The following is a 25096-nucleotide window of genomic DNA, read 5'->3' as shown; positions in this document are numbered from 1 at the left end:
TTCCATCCTGGTATTACAGAGATAGTGTACTTTCTTTTGTTCTTTTAATAAACTCTTTTCTTTTTAGGACTTGATTGATTCTTCTCTTGGTTGCATTTCAAGGGAAGGGGAGGGGGAGGTGAGTCCCTCTTTGTGTTGAGTCAAGGATTTGACTCCGTGTGTAATCTCTCCGGAGCAGGCTGGAGAGGGGGAAGGAGGGGAGGGGAACTGGCTGTTTCTCTCTCTCTGGTAAGATTCAAGGGGTTTGAATCTGGGTTCCTCAGGGAAAGTTTGGGGGACAGGCAGTGTGTTACCCACTTTAAACTTAACTGGTGGCAGCAGAACCGGATCTAGACTAGGATTAGTTTAGAGGAGCCCATGCAGGTCCCCATCTTGGAACTGTCACCTGACGTGCTGGTGATTTCCTTCTCAGCCATCTGCAACCTGTGCAGTTCTAGCTTCTTCTGAGCCTCACTGTCAATCATTTTGCTGATTTTCCTGCCTCTATTTCCCTTACCCGAAATAAGCAAACAGAAAATAACAAACCAGTAACCACTTTGTCTATTCTCCGGCCACCACACTTAAAACTCACTTAAAATCACGACCAGTGTCTCAAAGCAATCAGCTGTGCACAGATCCTGTTCGACTATGCCACAGTGACTGGTTCAGTCACAGAGACCCCCTTGGGACTGTCACCTGACGTGCTGGAATTACCTCTGAGCCCGTTCTCCCTGCCAGCTTGGGACTTCCAGAACCCTGCCTTGTTGAGCCAGACATGCTAGCCTGCTGCAACACAGACCCAGGGTCCAGGCCGTGCCCCCTGTCATAAATATAAAGGGAAGGGTAACAACCTTTATGTATGCAGTAACATAAATCCTTCCTGGCCAGAAGTACAGAATCCCTTACCTGTAAGGGGTTAATCAGTTCAATTAACCTAGTTGGCACCTGACCAGAAAGACCAATGGGCAAAGAAGATACTTTCAAATCTGGGGCGGGGGCGGAAGGGTTTGTTTGTGCTCTCTTTGTTGGTTCCCTCTCGGGACAAAGAGAGAGAACAAGAAGGTAACCTAGCTCCTAAAAAGATCCTGAACTGATACATCTAAAAATTACAGAACTTGTAAGTGATAGCAAGGAAATGCATTAGATTATCTTTTGTTTTGGCTTGTGAATTTTCCCTATGCTAAGAGGGAGATTTATTCCTGTTTTTGTAACTTTGAAGTTGAGCCTAGAGGGGAATCCTCTGTGTTTAAAATCTTTTTATTTACCCTGTAAAGTTATCTTCCATCCTGATTTTGCAGATGTGATTCTTTTACTTTTTTTTTTAATGAAATTCTTCTTTTAAGAACCTGATTGATTTTCAGTGTCCTAAAAAACAGGGATTTGATCTGTGCTCACTTTGTTAACCTATCAGTTGATATATTATTCTCAACCCCCCCCAGGAAAGGGGGTGAAAGGGCTTGGGGGATACTTTGGGTGAGATAGGGCTCCAAGTGGCCCCTCTCTGAATGTTTGTTTAAATCACTTGGTGGTGGCAGCAATACCATCCAAGGACAAAGAAAGGAATTAGTACCTTGGGAAAGTTTTTAACCTAAGCTGGTAGAAATAAGTTTGGGGGGTCTTTCATGCGGGTCCCCACATCTGTACCCCAGAGTTCAGAGTGGGGAGGGAATCCTGACACCCCCAAAGCTGCAGAGTTAACTGAAAACAGCTTAGCAGATTATCTGCCTCCAGCACCCAGACACCCAGTTCCCAATGGGATCCAAACCCCAAATAAATCTGTTTTACTCTGTATAAAGCTAATACAGGGTAAACTCATAAATTGTCCGCCATCTATAACATGGATAGAGAGATATGCAGAGTTATTTTAACTTAAAGCCTGCAGCTTTGGGGGCTCCCTCATTCACTCTCTCCCACCCTCACTCACTTTCATCGGGCTGGGGCAGTGGGTTGGGGAGCAGGAGGGGGGTGAGGGCTCTGGCTGAGGGGGTGGGATTGGGGATGAGGGATTTGGGGTGCAGAAGGGGGCTAAGGGCTAGGGCAGAGTGTTGGGGGGGGTGAAGGTGCGGGCTCCGGGAGGGAATTTGAGTGTGAGAAGGGACTCCAGCCTGGGGCAGGGAGTTGGGGTGCGGATGGGGATGTGGGGTCCCAGCGGCACTTACTGTGGCTCTCAGAAAGCGGCCACCAGGTCCCTGCAGCCCCTAGGCACATGGATGGCCAGGAAGGGTCCGTGTACTGCATTCGCACCGGCAGGCACCACCCCCGTAGCTCCCATTGGTCGCGGACCGTGGTTCCCAACCAATGGGAGCTGCAGAGCCAGCACTTGGGGCGGTGGCAGCGTGTGAAGCCTCCCTGGCGGCCCATGCATCTAGGAGCTGCAGGGAACTGGTGGCCACTTCCAGGAGCTGCACAGAGCTTTGGCAGGCAGGGAGCCTGCCTTAGCCCCAGGCCACTGCTGTGCTGCCAACCGTACTTTTAACAGCCTGGTCAGCGGTGCCAACCGGAGCCACCAGGGTCCCTTTTCGATCAGGAGTTCTGGTTGAAAACCGGATGCTTGGCAACCTTAGCAGCAGCTCACACTGGCTCCAGTTTAGATCATTAACTTTTTTGTTATTGGACTAAACATTAAACACTATGTACAGGACATGAGTCACAGGCAGTAGCGTAGCTGGGGGGGGAGCAGGGGTAGCGGCCGCTACCCCACTAAGCATGTTGTCAAAAAGTGTCGCCTTAGGGGTTACCATGGTGCCAATGGCGCCAGCTGGGCCCATGCTCCACTCTGAAGCTTGGCGCTGCCAGCACTGGGCTCCCGCAGCAAGGCAGGCTTTGCCAGCGGCAGCCAAGCTCCTTCCGCACCTCTTCCCTCAGCCTGCTGCATACCCACCCCGCCCTTCCCTGCCGCCAATCAGCTGTCTCCCTGCAAAAACATCCCCTGCTGGGAGACAGCTGATCGGCAACAGAGAGGGGAGGGGGAAGAGCTGAGCTCCAGCAAGCTGCCCACTCCTAGGAGGAGGAGAGGCGGGGGCAGGGCCTTGAGGAAGAAGGGAGTGGAATCAGTCGGGGCATGCCCCTCCAGCCATAGGGGGCAGGGACACCCACCCACCAGTCAACTGTTTATGGGGCCCGTGGGGGCCTGCGAGACATCAGCTGTTCAGCCAGGGCGGGGGCAGTAAGGTAGCTAGGGGAGTGCTGTTTAGCTGGTTTTTGGCCACCAGCCAATCAGCGAGGGGAACTCTGCTCCTGGACCAGGGGCTGAGCTGAGCAACCCCACCGATGCGGTGCAGCCCCACCTCCTTCTCCTACCTGCTTCTTGTGGCAGGCGTGCTTTCTCTGGCTCTGCAGCTTCTAACCTCTCACCCAACTAAAGGCAGACAGTAGCAGCAGCTGGTAAGTGTATTTCAAAGGGGGTCTTGTGGTGACGGTGGCTGGGGGAGGACGACTGAAACCCCGTCCCAGGTGGCTGTGCTGAGAGCTGGCTGCTGGCAGGGTGGCCGTCTGCATGGTGGGGGGCACACCACCAGCTGCCACCCAGCTCTCTGCATCTGGCAGGGGGCTCAGCCAGAAGCATCTCCAAAAACATCCCCTGCCGGGCAGCTGGACCAGGACGGGCATGGTGGGCGGGGGGAGGGAAGAAATCTCCTGGTCTACTGCGGGGTGTGGTGCCCCCCCTGATGGTGATCAAGTTGGGGGGGGGCATTCCTGAGTCCCAGGGTTGAGTAATTCTCTGGTGATGGTGGTCATTAAATTGCTAATTGTCATTCACTTGCTGCACAATGGCTGGTGATGGTTGTTTAACATCCACCCAGCCATTTAGTCAAGTGCCTTCTTGTTTCTTGGGAGTTGCCCTCTGTAACTTAAATAATTCAATCCAACTCTCCTGGGAGTACAAATTCTAGTACTAAAGACCTGGTGTCTGGATCCCATATCGCCTTGCACTGGGATTGGGAATTAGTGCCCTGACATGGAACTCCTCCTATTGTGCCAGTGTAGAACCTGCTGTTAGTACAACTATTTGCAGGTGCCCTTGTGTTTAGCTGAACCTTTGGACTCAGTCCCTGAGTGTATCCTCACTAAACTGAGAGCTAAACTGAAACTACTATCCTGCAGTGTGGATCCCAGTATGCTTGTACTGTGAATTTTTGGCATGCACATGTGGCTATATTTATCTCATTGTGCTGGTAGTGCTACTTCCTTGGTGTGATGATGAAATGCTGGATGCTAAGATGAATCCTGAAAATAGTGTCCCGGTGTGATGGTGGTCACTGTGTGCTGTTCATGTGAATCTTGCATTTTTGTATGCTGTGTTAGTGTAGCCCTGTTGTTCCCAGGAAATTAGAGCCACAAGGTGGGTGAGGTCCTAGGGGAAGGACCTAGGGGTTACGGTGGACGAAAAGCTGAATATGAGTCAACAGTGTGCCCTTGTTGCCAAGAAGGCTAATGGCATTTTGGGTTGTATAAGTAGGGGCATTTCCAGCAGATCGAGGGATGTGATCATCCCCCTCTACTCAGCACTGGTGAGGCCTCATTTGGAGTACTGTGTCCAGTTTTGGGCCCCACACTACAAGAAGGATGTGGATAAATTGGAGAGAGTCCAGCGGAGGGCAACAAAAATGATTAGGGGGCTGGAGCACATGACTTATGAGGAGAGGCTGAGGGAACTGGGATTGTTTAGTCTGCAGAAGAGAAGAATGAGGGGGGATTTGATAGCTGCTTTCAACTACCTGAAAGGGGGTTCCAAAGAGGATGGATCTAGACTGTTCTCAGTGGTAGAAGATGATAGAACAAGGAGTAATGGTCTCAAGTTGCAGAGGGGGTGGTTTAGGTTGGATATTAGGAAAAACTTTTTCACTAGTAGGGTGGTGAAGAACTGGAATGGGTTACCTAGGGAGGTAGTGGAATCTCCTTCCTTAGAGGTTTTTAAGGTCAGGCTTGACAAAGCCCTGGCTGGGATGATTTAGTTGGGTTTGGTCCTGCTTTGAGCAGGGGGTTGGACTAGATGACCTCCTGAGGTCCCTTCCAACCCTGAGATTCTATGATTCTATGATTCTATGAGGTAGTATCTTTTATTGGAGCAACTTTTGCTGGTGAGAGAGACAAGCTTTGGAGCTTTCATGGAGTCCTTTCTTCTTCCTGAAGAAGAATTCTGTGAAAGCTCAAAAGCTTGTCTCTCTCACCAACAGAAGCTGGTCCAATAAACTATATTACCTCACCCACCTTGATATATATCCCCTCCACCCCCCATATTACCTCACCCAGCTTTCCAGGAATGAGTTTTCATGATGACATGGGAAGTGCTGTGACTGGTCCTGACTTCTCTGTATCAGCCCCTCTAGCTTGCACTGCAGCCCAGTACCTGGGGGCTGGGTGCCAGCAGCGCTGAGACTCTGCGAAATCAGGGACTCTCAGACTGAGCTGGGAGGGGAAGGGCACCTCCTCCTCAGCCTCTCTCTCTTACTGCCTCCTTTTCCCGAGTGGCCTCATGATGCACAGAGCCAGCGTGGCTAGGTGCTGCATTGGAGAGTCTCCAAGTGCAGCCCCACCACCCCCTCTCCCCTGCCTCCCCCATGCAAACCCCCAACAGACCCTGCCCACGTCTGTCTGATTGTCTCTCTTATGCAGGGGACTGTGCTCTCCCCCGCGCTGCTCCTGTGAGCTGCCTGCTTCCAGGGGCCACAGATTGCAGAGCAGCTGCCTCAGGAGAGATGAGAGGGACTGTCTCACCGGGTGCGTGCGAGCAATGGCCCCCTCACAGCGAGATGCTGCGCTGCCCCTGCCTCTGTCAGGCCAAGACCTCGGCCTGAGGAGTGCGAGGCAGCATGAGCTGAGCATGGTGGCTGGGGGCCAGGCCAGCAAGCCTGATCACTGACACTCCAGGTGTGCCCAAGTGCAGAGCTAGTGCTCTGGGTTTCTCCTTCATTCAATGACACATCAGTGGGACTTGCTTTTTCGTGCAGAATTTGCCTTTCAGAAAGCAAACCAGCCCCCTCCCCCCACAGCCCTTTTCATTGAGATCCTGGGGGCTCAGGTCCCTTGGGGAGGCAGCATTGGGATTGCATTAATGTTGGGGAGGGGTACTGCTGCCTTGGCGAGACAAGGCACTTGGGGGCTTGGAGCGGATCCGGGCGCTGAGCTGAGAACAGGGGCAGAGCCCAAAGGATCAAGTCAGCAGCTGGTCAACCCCAGACCCCAGCCCACTCCTGAGTCTGCTGCTCCAGCCGCGTGCCATGCAGGGAAGGAGAGCTTGGCGCAAGCAATCTGCTTCTCCTTTGGAGCTTTTAATTCAAAAAAGGCGGAAATCTGGTGGCTCCAGACACTACGGAGACTTTTTTTCACATGGGGGGTAAGCTCCCAGTTTGCCCCCCCTGCCTCAGAGGCTGCCTGCCCCGCTTTGGGGGCTTTCCCCTTACAGTGCTCACCTGCCAGGAGGTTGCAATTTGAGGCTGGGGCTTTGGAGAGACGGATCTCTGGTGGTGTCGCACCGCCACACACACCCCAGCTGGTCTCAGCGGATCCCTTTGCTACAGTGTGTGCATGAGCCAGGGAGCGGGGGCTGCAGGGGCTGGGCCAGCTTTGCAGTGCTTAGCTCTGGTGCCTCTCTCGAGCTGGCAGAGGGGTTTGTGGAGGTGGGGGGGTGTCTCCCCGCTTGGACCCAGCCTTGGGCTTGAGACACAGCAAATCTGGCGTTGTGGGGGGTATGGTGCGTGGGGGGAGGAAAGCCCCTAGTATCGGGCAGTAGCTTCCATCACATAATCAAATGTAGCAGAAGCTTTGTCTGTACACTTGTAACACTTACCACTACAGCATTAGTCAGTCTTGTAACATGTGAATCCCTTGCAAGAGCTAAGAGGCCCACATTTTTTTAAACATTTTGTCTTCGCCCTTTTGTCGGCGCTTTTTTTTATCGGTTGACATGTATACTCACTTACCCAGGCACCCACACAAGCGCGCGTATTCATAAGAATTGCTTCCTGCAGTGTAAACAAATGCTGAACCCTTTGGATAGTTTCAAATAGTTCAGTCTGTTTGATTACTTCTTAGTGTGTGGATTGTTTTCGCTTCTCCTCTAGTTTTGAATAAAGTGGCGCCTTTTCAACAAAACATTGAACACTTTGCTGACCAAATTTGACGTGCATCAAATTCATAGAGCTGTGAAATTGACCTGGCTACCGGAATATAAGCAGCACAGAATACGTAAGAGAAAAAGATTCCATGAGGAAATTGCAGAGGATGAAGAAGGAATATTTGATGCCTGGAAGAAATTCATAGTTGAATCCTACTTAGTGTCCTTAGATTCTGTTATAAATAGCACGAGTAAAAGATTCGAGCATATTAAAAATGTGGCTGCCAAATAAACTAGGTTTAGAGCCAAAGCATTTTGACAACGTGGATAATGTGAACAAATTAGAATTTTTGGCAGACGTACTCAGATGTGATCAACAGTGAAACCACAATTGTGGAAGAGTTTCTTTCATTTAAAGACATGTACAAAGAGATAATGAGCACTAGCGGTAGGGTAAAGTCAAGTGTCGACGAGACACTCACCATCAACAGTGTACTGAAATTCATGATCGCCAATGATGTGTTCCATTCATCCTAACCTTTCGAGATTGTACCACATTTTTCTGACCTTGCCAATAAGTAGCGCAGTTGCGGAACGATCCTTTAGCCAACTTAAACTTATAAAGTCCTACCTGTGGTCTACAATGGGTGAAGATAGATTGTGTGGATTAGCTTTGCTCTCCATTGAAAGACAATTGGCTACTGAAGTAGATTATAATAAAGTAATAGATAATTTTGCTAGAATGAAGCTTAGACGAAAGAGGCTGTTGTATTTGCTTCATAGATTATCATATTGTTTTGATCTTATCTTTGAAATATAAAATAAGTAAATAACACGTGTTTTTATTATGTTTTGATTTTATATACAATACTGTAAAACTTTTATATTTTAAATGCAAAATAACACACACACTTGTAAAAATATCATTCTTGTGTTTTTAGTTTAAGTACAAAATAAATATGTATAACAAATTTAAAAGTATGTAATTAGTAATTTGATACGTTGGGTGGCGCCTTTTTTTATGTGTTCACTCCCCCTGTTAGAACCTGGCTACGCCACTGGTCACAGGGTTCATAAATGCAGCATCGCCTTCCCACCACACATTCTCTTCTGAGAAACCCTTCTCATTGACCTGCCTTGACTGAGTTGCAAGATGTCATATATGTTGGTGTGTGGCTAAAATGTGATCTTCCACCACACATATGGATTACTACAAACAGGCTCAGCATGGCCAATCCCCAGTATTCTAAAACCATGAGTCAGGCCCCAAGAAATCATGAAGTTCTTCAAAAGTAAAACATTTTAAGTTCTTATTGTTTAGTCTTTAAAATTTTAGGTTACCCACTTAGGTCACATTTCCAAGCTTTTCTTCATAACCATGATATCTTACTTTTCTTTGAAATGAAAGCTGAGAGTCTCACAAAAATCACATGACTTCAGGAACTGGGGCTTTAAGAAGAGTATGAAATATCTCAAGACTTGTGAGAATTGGCAACACTGGTTAGGTAAAATTTTCAAAAGCACCTAAATGATTTAGAAACTGTAGCAGGATGCTGGTGCAAAAGCACCTAATCAGCTCCTGCCCAGTCAGCTCCAATCAAGGGAAACACATTGGGGCTAATGGAAAAGGCCTGATGCCAGCCTAAGGATTGGCAACACCTCCTGGCCTGACAAGCCAAGGGCTAGAAAGACTGGGAGGGAGGCAGAAAGCAGGGGGCAGCCAGGAAGAAGTCAGTCAGGGAGGAAACTGGAGGCCTCCAAGCTGAAGGCTGACTCTGCCTGTAAAGGAGGTGACTAATCTTGTAAAGCTTGTATATAGATGGACACTGGTGGTGGGACAACCTGAAGCCTCTCTGAGCCTTATTGGGGGCAGCAAGTGGGCCCCAGGAAGAGGGGCGGGTCGTGAACCCTGTTATAGGAACCTAAGTCTCATTTTCAAAAGTGACTTAGGCACTTAGGAATCTAAGCCTCAGTGAAAGACAATGGAACTTAGGCAACTACCGGCCACATGTTCAAAGGCCTTTTGGCATCTAAAGATGCAGCTAGGCATCAAGCAGGATTTCCAAAATTGCCTAGGTGCCTAAAGATCTTTGAATATCTAATCACTTCTGAAATGTTACCCCTTGATCTCTTTTCTCCAAATGTCCAGTCATAGGTCATGACGACAGTGGCCACACAGTTAAATGAAATGGTGGCTAATTACCAGTTCTCCCACAAGGAATGGAACACCACGATTTGGCTCCAGATGCCAAACGATTAGGTGCCATTTCATTTTGCATGACGTCGTCTCTAACAAAACAACCCAAAGAAAAAGAAATGGATCTCATCTTACCTCCTCTAGTTTCTCCACTCGGCCCACCAATTTTGTTGTGACTGAGTGTAACTTTAGAAGGTCTAAGCCATAGAAAGCGCTTTCTAGCATCTCTATGATGGAGGATAGCTGTAAAACAAAAGTGACATAATGTTAATCAAGATGGGATTTGCATCGTCTCCCACTTTTCTCTGCTATACAATATCAGCTTGGCTTTAAGACAAGATTTTCCATTCATATCTGCAGCCTGGAGAATTTTGGAATCAAAAGAAAACATGCAGAGCTAAGTGGAGCATTTTAGGAATTTATATGGATACAAAAGGCACCTGCATTTACACTAGCTAGTGTTAAAATTAGCATGTACTGTAAGGATTTATACTGCTCACCAGCTAGGAAAAAATGTCCACAAACAGGAAGGTATTACACAGTTAGGCGCTTTATAGCATGGATGGTTACACCCTCCTCTAGCATCCACGCTGGCCACTGCTCAAGAAAGAACACAGGACAAGTTGGGCCATTGTTCAGTTCTAGTGCAGCAAGTCTTTAAATAGATACATGGGGAAACAACAGATACAACAATGGGATATAAACACTAAAACAATATTGGCTGGGATTTTTCATAGATTCCTAGATTCTAGGACTGGAAGGAACCTCAAGAGGTCATCGAGTCCAGTCCCCTGCCCTCATGGCAGGACCAAATACTGTCTATCTAGACCAGGGGTCGGCAACCGGTGGCTTGCGGCTCGCCAGGGTAAGCACCCTGGCGGGCCGGCCCGGTTTGTTTATCTGCCGCGTCGGCAAGTTCGGCCGATCGCGGCTCCCACTGGCCGCGGTTCGCGGTCCCAGGCCAATGCGGGAGGCAGGAAGCGGCGCGAGCCGAGGGATGTTCTGGCCGCGGCTTCCTGCCTCCCGCATTGGCCTGGGACCGCGAACCGCGGCCAGTGGGAGCCGCGATCGGCCGAACTTGCCGACGCGGCAGATAAACAAACCGGGCCGGCCCGCCAGGGTGCTTACCCTGGCGAGCCGCGAGCCACCGGTTGCCAACCCCTGATCTAGACCATCCCTGATAGACATTTATCTAATCTTCTCTTAAATATCTCCAGAGATGGAGATTCCACAACCTCTCTAGGCAATTTATTCCAGTGTTTAACCACCCTGACAGTTAGGAACTTTTGCCTAATGTCCAACCTAAACCTCCCTTGCTGAAGTTTAAGCCCCTTGCTTCTTGTTCTATCCTTGGAGGCTAAGATTAACAAGTTTTATCCCTCCTCCTTATGACACCCTTTTAGATACCTGAAAACTGCTATCATGTCCCCTCTCAGTCTTCTCTTTTCCAAACTAAACAAACCCAATTCTTTCAGCCTTCCTTCGTAGGTCATGTTCTCAAGACCTTTAATCATTCTTGTTGCTCTTCTTTGGACCCTCTCCAATTTCTCCACATCTTTCTTGAAATGCGGTGCCCAGAACTGGACACAATACTCCAGTTGAGGCCTAACCAGCACAGAGTAGAGCGGAAGAATGTCTTCTCATGTCTTGCTTACAACACAGCTGTTAATGCATCGCAGAATCATGTTTGCTTTTTTGCAACAGTATCACACTGTTGACTCATATTTAGCTTGTGGTCCACTATTACCCGTAGGTTCCTTTCTACCGGACTCCTTCCTAGACAGTCTCTTCCCATTCTGTATGTGTGAAACTGATTGTTCCTTCCTAAGTGGAGCACTTTGCATTTGTCTTTATTAAACTTCATCCTGTTTACCTCAGACTATTTCTCTAATTTGTCCAGATAATTTTGAACTATGACCCTATCCTCCAAAGCAGTTACAATCCCTCCCAGTTTGGTATCATCTGCAAACTTAATAAGCGTACTTTCTATGCCAATATCTAAGTTGTTGATGAAGATATTGAACAGAGACGGTCCCAAAACAGACCCCTGCCGAACCCCACTTGTTATACCTTTCCAGCAGGATTGGGAACCATTAATAACTACTCTGAGTACGGTTATCCAGCCAGTTATGCACCCACCTTATAGTAGTCCCATCTAAGTTGTATTTGCCTAGTTTATTGATAAGAATATCATGTGAGACTGTATCAAATGCATTACTAAAATCTAGGTATACCACATCCACCACTTCTTCCTTATCCACAAGACTTGTTATCCTATAAAAGAAAGCTATCAGATTGGTTTGACATAATTTGTTCTTTACAAATCCATGCTGACTATTCCCTATCACCGTACCACATTTTGGGTGGCCTCCTCTGCATTCAGGAGGATGGTTCAGCTACCGCTGTGTATTTCTGTTTCTGTGTGGATGTGCCATGAGAACAGGCTCTCTATTGGCTGTTCCAGAACCCAACAGCATACAGGTGCATAAGATGAAACAAAACCTGGCACATTGCAGAGCCTGAAGAAGGCTTGGGGTCAAGATTTGGGTGCTGGGAATCATTAACAAACCAAGATAGAAGAGGCAGCACTCTACTGAGCTCCACTGTGATGTTATTGACATAAACTGTAACCATACAGATCATTGTTGCAACCACTATTATATATTTGAAGCAAATATTCTACAAAGGTTGTCATGTGAGGTGTCTATGAAGAGGGTATGATTGGCTGGTTATAATTATGCTATCTGTATGTGTCTACCTTTTTTGTAGTTGAAGTTATGAATATTGGCTATGTACTTGTATCTTAATGTGTTTTAATTCTAAGTGAAGCATTTGGTCAGCTTCTTGAGAAAGGACTATTCTCAGTAAATGCCCAGTCAAGAAACACTTAACTGACAGTGAACTTTGGGAGATGCCTATCCACTTCTGAGCTTTCCTGGGAACATTCAAACTAACATGTAAACAATGGCATTGGCCTGTAAAGAACTGAGTCATGCATGGACATGTGACTTGCCCATGTGACTCCAAACTCCATCTTGTTGCTGTGATTTTGCACAGGAGAACCAAGAGGTTTAAGCCCACAAGAGAGAGAATATAAAAGGCCCTGGAAACCCCTCCATTTTGTCTTCAATCCTGCTTCATACTTCTTGGGGAACCTTGCTACATACTGAAGTTCTGAACAAAGGACTGAATGACCCATCCCAGCTGTGGCTGTAGTCCAGAGACTTGATTTGAACCAGCAATTTATTACATCACTGCTACAAGCCTGAACCAAGAACTTTGCCATTACTGTATGTAATTGATTCCATTTAACCAATTTGAACTCTCATCTATATTTCTTTCTTTTTATGAATAAACCTTTAGATTTTAGATTCTAAAGGATTGGCAACAGCATGATTTGTGGATAAGATCTGACTTGTATATTGAACTGGGTCTGGGGCTTGGTCCTTTGGGATCGGGAGAACTTTTTTTTCTTTTACTGGGGTATTGGTTTTCATAACCATTCATCCCCATAAGGAGTGGCACTGGTGATGATACTGGGAAACTGGAGTGTTTAAGGGAATTGCTTTTATGACTTATGGTTAGCCAGTGGGGTAAAACCAAAGTCCTCCCTGTTTGGCTGGTTTGGTGTGCCTTAAAAAAAACAAAACTCCAGCTTTGGGTTGTAACTGCCCTGCTCTAAGCAATTTGTCTTGAATTGATACTCTCAGTTGTGTCCCGCCAGAGGCAGCATCATTACATCCACCCACAAACACTGTCCAGAATACCAGAACATCTAGATAACGCTCTGAAAAAGTGATCAGCAGTGAACACAGTTAACAAAGTGTACATTATCCAAATTAAAATTAATATTCTGCTGAGGCTGAACCATTTCCTCCAAGTTCGCCCTGTAAGATGCTGTCACGGAGTGTGGGGGAGTCAGGGCCCTGCACCCCCCTCTTCCTGCGATTCACTGTGACTCTCAGCCAGCCAGTAAAATGGAAGGTTTATTAGACGACAGGAGCACAGTTCCAAACAGAGATTGTAGGTGTGACAGTACCTCCCATAAGGCTTTATGGAAATATGCTTAGAATGTGTTTTATGCTACATATGCCATGTAACATATCTCCATAAAGGTTATGATCTACTGAATGTATTAATCCTATTTGTATGAATGTATCATTTTTGTATTTGAAGTTATGAATGTTATGAATGTTGGCTGTGTACTGGCTTGATTTCTAAATAACCTTAGTAGAGCATTTGGTCAGTTCCTGGAGAAAGGAATGTTGAAATTAAGTACCTAATCAAGAAACACTTAAAGGACAATGGATCTTGGAATTCTCCAATCCACATCAGAAGTCTACTTGAGGTCGTTCAAGGTAGCATGTAAACAATGGATGCTACCTGTAAAATCTGAGAGTCGTGCATGGACATGTTACTTGCCCAGGTGACTCCTAAACTCCATCTTGGAGCTGGACTTTGCATAGGAGTGAGGAAGGGGTCTCCACCCACAAGAGAAAGTCTATTTAAACCCCTGGGAGACACCTCCATTTTGTCTTCAGCTGGCTAAAGAGAGAGCCTCTCCAACCCCCAGGATACTTGAAAGAAATTGGAACAAAGGACAGTATGCAAGGGGTATAAGTGATTGCTGGACCCAGGCTAAAAGGAGATTAGTCTGTAAAAGGGAGCATTCTGGAACTGAGGATCTTATCTGTATTCAGTTTGATTAGACATAGATTTGTGCATTTTATTTTATTTTGCTTGGTGACTTACTTCTGTCTGTTACTACTTGGAACCACTTAAATCCTACTTTCTGTATTTAATAAAATCACTTTTTACTTATTAATTAACTCAGAGTATGTATTAATACCTGGGGGAGCAAACAACTGTGCATCTCTCTCTATCAGTGTTATAGAGGGCAAACAATTTATGAGTTTACCCGGTATAGGCTTTATACAGGGTAAAACAGATTTATTGGGGTTTAGACCCCATTGGGAGTTGGACATCTGAGTGTTAAAGACAGGAACACTTCTGTTAGCTGCTTTCAGGTAAACCTGCAGCTTTGGGGCAAGTAATTCAGACCCTGGGTCTTTGTTGGAGCAGACAGGAGTGTCTGGCTCAGCAAGACAGGGTGCTGGGGCCCCAATCTGGCAGGGAAAGCGGGGATAGAATCATAGACTTTAAGGTCAGAAGGGACCATTATGATCATCTAGTCTGACCTCTGGCACAATGCAGGCCACAGAATCTCACCCACCCACTCCTGTATCAAACCTGTGTCTGAGCCATTGAAGTCCTCGAATTGTGGTTTAAAGACTTCAAGGTGCAGAAAACCTTCCAGCAAGTGACCCATGCCCCAGGCTGCAGAGGAAGGCGAAAAACCCCCAGTGCGTCTGCCAATCTGCCCTGGAGGAAAATTCCTTCCCGACCCCAAATATGGTGATCAGCTAAATCCTGAGCATGTGGGCAAGACTCACCAGCCAGACACCCAGGAAAGAATTATCTGTAGTAACTCAGATCCCACCCCATCTAACATCCCATCACAAGCCGTTGGGCATATTTACCACTAGTAGTCAAAGATAAATCTCATTATACCATCCCCTCCATAAACTTATCAAGCTTATTCTTGAAGCCAGATATGTCTTTTGCCCCCACTACTCCCCTTGGAAGGCTGTTCCAGAACTTCACTCCTCTGATGGTTAGAAACCTCCGTCTAATTTCAAGTCTAAACTTCCTGATAGCCAGTTTATATCCATTTGTTCTTGTGTCCACATTGGTACTGAACTTAAATAGTTCCTCTCCCTCCCTGGTATTTATTCCTCTGATATATTTATAAAGAGAAATAATATCTCCCCTCAGCCTTCTTTTGATTAGGCTAAACAAACCAAGCTCTTTGAGTCTCCTTTCATATGACAGGTTTTCCATTCCTCGGATCATCCTAGTAGCCCTTCTCTGAACCTGTTTCAGTTTCAATTCATCCTTCCTAAACATGGGAGACCAGAACTGCACACAGTATTCCAAATGAGATCTCACCAGTGCCTTGTATAACGGTACTAACACCTCCAAATCTCTACTGGAAATACCTCGTCTGATGTATCCCAAGACTGCATTAGCTTTTTTCACAGCCATATCACATTGGCGGCTCATAGTCGTCTTGTGATCAACCAATACTCTGTGGTCCTTCTCCTCCTCTGTTACTTCCAACTGATGCCTCCCCAGCTTATAACAATAGTTCTTATGCATGACCTTGCATTTTTCACTATTAAATTTCATCCTATTACTATTACTCCAGTTTACAAGGTCATCCAGATCTTCCTGTAGGATATCCCGGTCCCTCTCTGTACTGGCAATACCTCCCAGCTTCGTGTCATCTGCAAACTTTATTACCACAGTCCCATTTTTTGTGCCAAGGTCAGTAATAAAAAGATTAAATAAGATTGGTCCCAAAACCAATCTCTGAGGAACTCCACTAGTAACCTCCCTCCAGCCTGACAATTCACCTTTCAGTATGACACATTGTAGTCTCCCCTTTAACCAGTTCCTTTATCCACCTTTCAATTTTCAAATTGATCCCCATCTTTTCCAATTTAGCTAATAATTCCCCATGTGGAACCGTATCAAACGCCTTACTGAAATCGAGGTAAATTAGATCCACTACATTTCTTTGGTCTAAAAAATCTGTTACCTTCTCAAAGAAGGAGATCAGGTTGGTTTGGCACGATCTACCTTTTGTAAAACCATGTTGTATTTTGTCCCAATTACCATTGACCTCAATGTCCTTGACTACTTTTTCCTTCAAAATTTTTTCCAAGACCTTGCATACTACAGATGTCAAACTGAGAGGCCTGTAGCTGCCCGGATCACGTTTTTCCCCTTTCTTAAAGATAAGAACTATGTTAGCAATTCTCCAGTCATACGGTACAACCCCTGAGTTTACAGATTCATTAAAAATTCTTGCTAATGGGCTTGCAATTTCATGTGCCAGTTCCTTTAATATTCCTGGATGAAGATTATCTGGGTCCCCTGATTTTGTCCCATTAAACTGTTCGAGTTTGGCTTCTACCTCGGATGTGGTAATATCTACCTCCATATCCTCATTCCTATTTGTCACCCTGCCATTATCCCTAAGCTCCTCATTAGCCTCATTAAAGACTGAGGCAAAGTATTTGTTTAGATATTGGGCCATGCCTAGATTATCCTTAACCTCCACTCCATCCTCAGTGTTTAGCGGTCCCACTTCTTCTTTCTTTGTTTTCTTCTTATTTATATGGCTATAGAACCTTTTACTATTGGTTCTAATTCCCTTTGCAAGGGAAAACTCTACATGGCTTTTGGCCTTTCTAATTTTATACCTACATGTTCTGACCTCAATAAGGTAGCTTTCCTTGCTGATCACTCCCATCTTCCATTCCTTGTAGGCTTTCTGCTTTTTCTTAATCACCTCTCTGAGATGCTTGCTCATCCAGCTTGGTCTACAATTCCTGCCTATGAATTTTTTCCCCTTTCTTGGGATGCAGGCTTCTGATAGTTTCTGCAACTTTGACTTGAAGTAATTCCAGGCTTCCTGCACCTTTAGATCCCCAAGATCTTGAGTCCAATCCACTTCCCTAACTAATTTCCTTAATTCTTTAAAGTTAGCCCTTTTGAAATCAAAAACTTTAGTCCCAGATCTATTTTTGTTTATCCTTCCATCTAGTTTGAACTGAATTAGCTCATGATCGCTCAAACCAAGGTTGTTCCCTACAACCATTTCTGCTATGAGGTCCTCACTACTCACCAAAACCAAATCTAAAATGGCATCCCCTCTTGTTGGTTCAGCAACTACTTGGTGAAGGAATCCATCAGCTACTGCATCTAGGAAAATCTGAGCCCTATTATTATTACTAGCACTTGTCCTCCAGTCTGGGAAGTTAAAACCTCCCATGATAATACAATTCCCATTAGTATTTACTTCATTAAAAACATTAAAGAGGTCTCTATCCATATCCAAATCAGATCCCGGCAGTCTATAGCACATCCCAAGCACTATCTCAGGGGTGGCTCTAGTAGCTTTCTTCCCCAATGTGATTTTTGCCCAGATAGACTCTGTCTTATCCATTCCATCCCTTCTTATTTCTTTACAGTCTACTTCATCATTGATATACAATGCTACTCCACCACTTCTGCCTTTATTTCTGTCTTTCCTAAACAGCACGTACCCTGGACTTCAGAAAAGCAGATTTCGACTCCCTCAAGGAACTGATGGGCAAGGTCCCCTGGGAGAATAACATGACGGGGAAAGGAGTCGAGGAAAGCTGGCTGTATTTCAAAGAAACCTTATTGAGGTTGCAGGAACAAACCATCCCGATGTGTAGGAAGAAAAGTAAATATGGCAGGCGACCAGCTTGGCTTAACAGTGAAATCCTTGCTCGTCTTAAACACAAAAGAACAGCTTACAAGAAGTGGAAGATTGGACAAATAACCAGGGAGGAGTATAAAAGTATTGTTCAGGCATGCAGGTGTGAAATCAGGAAGGCCAAATCACACTTGGAGTTGCAGCTAGCTGGAGATGTTAGGAGTAACAAGAAGGGTTTCTTTAGGTATGTTAGCAACAGGAAGAAAGTCAAGGAAAGTGTGGGCCCCTTGCAGCACGGTATGGGGAGGAGGTGACCAGCTCTCTGTGGAGAAAGAAGTAGTTCGGGGCTATTTAGGAAAGCTGGACGAGCACAAGTCCATGGGGCCGGATGCGCTGCATCCGAGGGTGCTAAAGGAGTTGGCCGATGAGATTGCAGAGCCATTGGACATTATCTTTGAAAAATCATGACGATCGGGGGAGGTCCCGGATGACTGGAAAAAAGCTAATGTAGTGCCCATCTTTAAAAAAGGGAAGAAGGAAGATCCAGGGAACTACAGGCCAGTCAGTCTCACCTCAGTCCCTGGAAAAATCATGGAACAGGTCCTCAAGGAATCAATCCTGAACCACTTAAAGGAGGGGAAAGTGATCAGGAACAGTCATGCCTGACTAACCTAATTGCCTTCTATGACGAGATAACCGGCTCTGTGGATGAGGGGAAAGCAGTGGATGTACTATTTCTGGACTTTAGCAAAGATTTTGATACAGTCTCCCACAGTATTCTTGCCAGCAAGTTAATGAAGTATGGGCTGGATGAATGGACGGTAAGGTGGATAGAAAACTGGCTAGATGGTCGGGCTCAACGGGTAGTGATCAATGGTTCCATGTCTAGTTGGCAGCCGGTATCAAGTGGAGTGCCCCAAGGGTCGGTGCTGGGGCTGGTTTTGTTCAATATCTTCATTAACGATCTGGAGGATGGTGTGGACTGCACCCTTAGCAAGTTTGCAGATGACACTAAACTGGGAGGAGTGGTTGATACGCTGGAGGGTAGGGCTAGGATACAGAGGGACCTAGACAAATTAGAGGATTGGGCCAAAAGAAATATGATGAGGTTCAACAAGGACAAGTGCAGAGTCCTGCACTTAGGACAGAAGAATCCCATGCACTGCTACAGACTAGGGACCGAATGGCTGGGCAGCAGTTCTGCAGAAAAGGACCTAGGGGTTACGGTGGATGAAAAGCTGAATATGAGTCAACAGTGTGCCCTTGTTGCCAAGAAGGCTAATGGCATTTTGGGTTGTATAAGTAGGGGCATTTCCAGCAGATCAAGGGATGTGATCATTCCCCTCTACTCAGCACTGGTGAGGCCTCATTTGGAGTACTGTGTCCAGTTTTGGGCCCCACACTACAAGAAGGATATGGATAAATTGGAGAGAGTCCAGCAGAGGGCAACAAAAATGATTAGGGGGCTGGAGCACATGACTTATGAGGAGAGGCTGAGGGAACTGGGATTGTTTAGTCTGCAGAAGAGAAGAATGAGGGGGCATTTGATAGCTGCTTTCAACTACCTGAAAGGGGGTTCCAAAGAGGATGGATCTAGACTGTTCTCAGTGGTAGAAGATGACAGAACAAGGAGTAATGGTCTCAAGTTGCAGAGGGGGAGGTTTAGGTTGGATATTAGGAAAAACTTTTTCACTAGTAGGGTGGTGAAGAACTGGAATGGGTTACCTAGGGAGGTAGTGGAATCTCCTTCCTTAGAGGTTTTTAAGGTCAGGCTTGACAAAGCCCTGGCTGGGATGACTTAGTTGGGTTTGGTCCTGCTTTGAGCAGGGGGTTGGACTAGATGACCTCCTGAGGTCCCTTCCAACCCTGAGATTCTATGATTCAATACCTGTACTCCAGTCATGACTACTATTCCACCATGTTTCTGTTATCCCTATAATATCCGGTTTCACTTCCTGCACCAGTAACTCTAGTTCCTCCATTTTGTTACCTAGGCTCCTTGCATTGGTGTACAAACATCTTAATTCTTGCTGTACGGGTAAAGAATGTGAGTGAAGCCAATTAGGCCCAGACATTTTACCACCATTATCACCTATTAGAATTGTATCTACACTACCCTTCCTCCATATGTCCATTCTCCTACCCATGACAGTATCCTTTCTTGCTTCGTTTTCTTCCCTCTCGATGTTAAAATCCGGCGTGGAGATTACTTGGACATCTCCCAGCCATCTCCCCCCAATTCCTAGTTTAAAGCTCTCTTAATTAGTTGTGCCAGCCTCCATCCTAAAAGTCTATTTCCCTCCCTACTCAGGTGAAGTCCATCCCAAGAGAACAGTCCTCTGTCCAGGAATGCCTCCCAATGGCCATACATCTCAAAGCCCTCCTTATAGCATCACTGCCTGAGCCATCTGTTGATTGCCATAATCTTGTCACAAAGTAGTCTGGGCACATCAGGTGGCAGCTCCCAGGGGATTTCTGTGATCTAATCCATCTCAGTAAGTACAATCAGGACCCCTCAGTCAGGTCCCTCAGGGGGGCAGGAAGCTTAGACCACAGCCCTGGGGTTCCCTCCATTTCCCCAGACCGCTCCAAACTGAAACCCCCTCCAGCAGTCTCCTCCAGCCACAAACCCCAGCTCCTCCTCCAGCCTTTGTCCAGTTTCCCGGGAAAAGGTGTCACCTGGCCCCAACCCCTCTCCTAGCTCAGGTTACAGGCTCAGGAATCATCCCTCAAGTAAAGTTACCCCCTGCTATCCCATCCCCAGTGCAGACAGTCCCAGTAAAACTAGACGACATTCCCAGGTCAATCCGCACTGCTCCGTACTGCGTCACAGATGCCTCTTCTGGAACAGAAAGCAGCTGGACTGAATTTGTGGAGCATTAATTTGACTAAGAAAACCCCCAAATCAACCCACTAGAACTACAGGAAGACATGCACAGAGTGGTGCGATCGGAAAATTCAATCCCCTGGCAGCAGCGCCACAGTCCCAAGGAGGCTGACTCCACAGTGTCATCCACTTAAACACTCCAGTTCAATATATGGGCAACCAGACATGCCTGGACTTGTGTTCTCCAAACTCATGGACTAAGGGTATAAAACAGAACACCATGGCCACATGCCTGGCCTTTCTCCTTCCCCCAACTACGCTGCAAGCAACAAGGACGCTCAGAAGACTGAAGACTCCAACAGATGGGACTGGCCCAGGTATCAAGGGCAATAACCACTGGGGTGAGAAAAATTGCTTAATCTAGATGTTGCCCAGTATAATAGGATTGAGAGTTTAGACTGCATGCTTATATTTTCTTTTCTTTTGGTAACTAACTCGGACTTTTTGCCTATCGCTTAAAATCTATCTTTTTTAGTCAATAAAATTGTTGAGTATCAATTCAGGACAAATTGCTTAGAGCAGGGCAGTCACACCCTAAGGCTGGGGTTCCTTCACTACCAAGGCACACCAAACCAGCCAAAGAGAGAGGACTTTGGTTTTACCCCCCTGGCTAACCAGAAGTCATACAAGCAATTCCCTCAGACACTCCAGTTTCCCAGTATCACCACCAGCACCACTCCTTATGGGAATTATAGCGGGGTGGTCACCCTGCTCCGGTGCGGAAGGGGTTAAAAACAGCCCTGGGAAAGGGCTGCCCCAGGGAGCCAATCAGGAGCGAGCTTGAGGCAGCCATTCAGGGCCGGGCTGGGAGTATAAGAAGGGCTACGGGAGGAGCTGGGTCAGAGTCTCTCTCTAGCTTTGGAGAGAGATAAACCTAGCTGCCCAAAGGAGCAAAGGGTACCTTGGACAGAGCAGTGCTGAGGAAGGGGAGGCTAAGCTGGGGAGCTCAGGCCTGGTGACCTCCCAGGCTGAGGCCTGACAAAAAGGCCTACGGAGGTACTGGGGCTGCAGGGAAAGGCAGCAGGTCCAACCCCCTTGCCAATTATGAGTGGCCATTACAAACTGAACCCTGCCCCCGTGAAAGGGGGCTAGGTGATGACTGGCAGTAGCCACTGAGGCAAGATGTGTATAGAGGGTTGGGGGGTCCCCTGGGAGGGGAGACCCAGAGTGTGGTGGTACTACTAGGGCAGAATCTTGACGTAAAGGGGTACCGCGGTGCAGGAAGGACCTGGGGGCCTGAGGCAGGTGAGCCACTGGCTGGCAGAGGGCACTCCAAGGCTGGAAAAGAGCTAATTCCCAGGATGACCAACAGGAGGTGCCGCACCGGTGAGTCTCAACCTTGCTACAGGGATGAATGACTACAAAAACCAATACCACAGTAAAAGAAAAAAGGTTTTTCCGATTCCTGGTCAATATACCAGTTAGATTTTACACATAAATCACACTGTTGCCAACCTTTTAGAATCTAAAGGTTTATTCATAAAAGGAAAGAAATATAGATGAGAGTTAAAATTGGTTAAATGGAATCAGTTACATACAGGAATAGCAAAGTTCTTGGTTCAGGCTTGTAGCAGTGATGGAATAAACTGCTGGTTTAAGTTAAGTCTCTGGAGTACATCCACAGCTTGGATGGGTCATTCAGGCCATTGTTCAAAGCTTCAGTTTGTAGCAAAGTTCCTCCAGATATGAAGCAGGATTGAAGACAAAATGGAGAAGATGCAGCTGCCTTTTATAGTCTCTTGCCATGTGGCCTGTGCTTCCTTTGTTCCAAATACAAGCTGCCCAGCCATGGCTTGAAAGCCTTAGAGTCCTCTCCATTGGCATGTCCCTGCATGCCTTGCTGACTCATAAGGTGCGTCTGCCTTCTCTCAATGGGTCAGTTGTATAGCTGATGGTCCTTAATGGGCCATCAAGCAGGCCAGGCAGTGCTGATGCCAAACTGTCTGGGGTGTCACCCAGAAGCATAGCAAAAATTTGAAATACAGATAGTATAGAGCAGAGGTCTCAAACACGCGGCCCACGAGGTTATTTTCTGCAGCCCGTGAGCTCCTCGCGGCCCTCCCCCCGTGTTTACCTAGAGCGGCTCCGGCCCGACGCACATCGGAGGCAGGGCAGGCTCCCTGCATGCCTGCCTGCCCTGCCCCCGCGCCACTTCGGGAAGCGGACAGAACCTGGGGGAGGAGAGGCGCAGGGCTGTGTGTTGATGTTGCTTCAGGCACCGCCCCCAGCAGCTCCCTGTTCCTGGCCAATGGGAGATGCTGGGGGCGGTGCCTGAAGTAACAGCAACACACACACGTGCCCCTGCTCCCCCATGTTCCAGCTGCTTCCCGGAGCGGAGCTGAGTGGGGGCAGGGCAGGCAGGCAGGGAGCAGTTGAACCCCCTGCCGGTGTGCAGTCAAACCCCCTGCCCTGAGCCCTTTGCCGCACCCTGCACCCTGACCCCCTGCCACACCCCTCCTGCACCCCAACCCACTGCCTTGAGCCCCCTGCCGCATCCCTCCTGCACCCTGATCCCCTGCCCTGACCCCTGACACACCCCCACCCCTCCTACACCCCATACCCCAACTCCCTGCCCTGAGCCCCCTGCCGCACCCTTCCTGCACCCCGACCCCCTGCCCTGAGCCCCTGCCACACCCCACACCCCTCCTGCACCCCCTGGGGGCAGAGTTGGGGTGGGGATTTCAGGGAAGGGGTTGGAATGGGGGTGGGGAAGGGGTAGGAAGCGGTGGGGCAGGGGCGGGGCCTCATGGAAGGGGTGGAGTGGGAACGGGGCCGAGAGCGGCGGGGGAGAGGTGTCAATGTACTAGTCCTCATGTGGCCCTCATAGTCATTTGAGTTTGAGACCCCTGGTATAGAGCCAATACTTATAACTTTAAATACATAATGATACCTTCATGCAGATAGCATAATCATAATGAGCAAATCATAACCTTTTCATACACACCTTATTTGACCTCCTTTGTACAAAATTTGGTGCAACAATGATCTATAAGGTCACAGTTCATGTCAATAATGTCACACCCTGTTACCAGATTTCCCCGTTACTTTGGGGTATGCTCATTTATTTGGGTTACTCTTCTGGGGGATGGGGGGAGAGGTGTTCCGTAATTCTATCCCTGTACTGCTTGTGTCATGTGTGTTTTCATAAGGAGCTCTACTTCTCCCATATGCAAGTCCCCTCTCAATGGAGCTATCCTGCAGGACCTAGGTTTCCTAGGGCTGTGTTCCTCCAGCCCCAGAACTGGATGAGCACACACACACACACACAAACAGAGCAAGTCTGAGCGGACTGGGTCAAGCAGCACTTTCAAGCTGCCCCCTCCTTAAATGTCCCAGACTCATCACGTCCCTATCCCCACTTTCACATCACAATTGTACTGGTAGTAACCTACTTGATGAGCCAACCCCTCAGTATTTTGGGCACTGCAGGGATCTTTAGCTTAGGTAAAAGCAGCATTGCTGCAGAATAAATGAGGGAAGCTAGAAACACAAAAGAGTAAAGTTCAGCAAGAGAGAGAGAAGCAACCAACTTAACCATAAAAGTTATTTATTGAATAATAGTGATAACTACACAAAGAGGGCTAAACCAACATAATGTAGGTATTAACCTTTAATAATGTAAGGTAGAAAGGAAAACAGAGAGAGAAAGAGGGGGATCTCACCCACTCCATGAGGCTTGAACAGGTCGGGGTTCCCAGGTGATGGTGGTAGCTCAGGGTCCCGAGTGCTGGAGACAGGGAGAGCCCCCAGCACGATCAGTCAGGAGAAGATGGAGTCCCAGTGGAACTGATGCATAGTTTGGATCTAAGCATCAGAACACTTACTTGAACATAGGGATTTTTGTAGAGAAACAACAATGGTTCAAGGGAGAACACTAGATTTGTTTATAGGTAAACTGATGACTCAAGGGTTTTCTTTAGGCTAGACAATAGGAACAGATCACTCTTGGCTATGGGTGGTGCTTTCTTCCAGGAAGCTCACAATGCAGCTAGGCTGCTTCAATATTTTGGATATCAATCAAGGATTCATTACTAGAATTGGTCTGATAACTGCTGAGCTGGGTGTGGGCAGAGATTCCCATGATGCAGTGCGTCCCTGCTTTTCTGGTCCCAGAGTTCAGTGTGTTTCTCCATTCTTCATTCTGTACACTTATTCCTGTCCCATCTTTCATGCAGATGAGGCTAGGGGAGTTGTCTCTGCTCTCCATTCTGTGTGCAAATGGAGATGTCTTAATCTTGTCACCCTTGTTAGGAGGGGTCTAGGTGTGTCTCCCAGTGCCTTTCATTGCTCTCTGCAAGCCTTTTATCTGATTGGTCTTGGTTCAAACAGAGACCAGCAGAGGGGGAAGGGTGTTCCTCATGAGTCAGACAGGCCAGATGCTGCGCCCTGGTTCCCAAAAAATGCAGAGCTGACTGGTATCAACCCCCAACGTAAAATTGACGCAGCAAGGGATGACACAAAGATCGCTAACTGCATCCCAAGAGCTCCCCATCCTTGGTTCTGTCTTACTACAGCTAGTATTGGGTTAGAAGCCGTACCAGTGTATAACAGAAATGGTTTATCAAAGTCATGTTCAATAACATGATTTAATCTCTTTACAAACTCAAGGTAAAACTTAGTTAGAACAATAGTGGATTGGATCTGCTCTTGCAGCATGGTTCCTGT

The 25096-nt window shown here is 47.2% G+C and overlaps 1 protein-coding gene across 1 annotated transcript in view; it reads right to left on the bottom strand.

Annotated features, from left to right (window-relative positions):
- The window catches only part of OLFML2B (olfactomedin like 2B), a 136741-nt gene that overhangs the window by 55793 nt on the left and 55852 nt on the right, over positions 1-25096 (bottom strand). The window contains exon 3 of the mRNA XM_045026747.1: positions 9369-9476. Coding sequence (XP_044882682.1) covers positions 9369-9476 — 108 coding nt within the window. The remainder of the gene's footprint in view (positions 1-9368; positions 9477-25096) is intronic.

This window comes from Mauremys mutica, chromosome 8 (assembly GCF_020497125.1).
Source record: "Mauremys mutica isolate MM-2020 ecotype Southern chromosome 8, ASM2049712v1, whole genome shotgun sequence".
In the NCBI taxonomy this organism is placed as follows: Eukaryota; Metazoa; Chordata; order Testudines; family Geoemydidae; genus Mauremys; species Mauremys mutica.
Note: the sequence above shows the minus strand (reverse complement) of the source record. Positions and strands in the feature narration are given on the sequence as shown.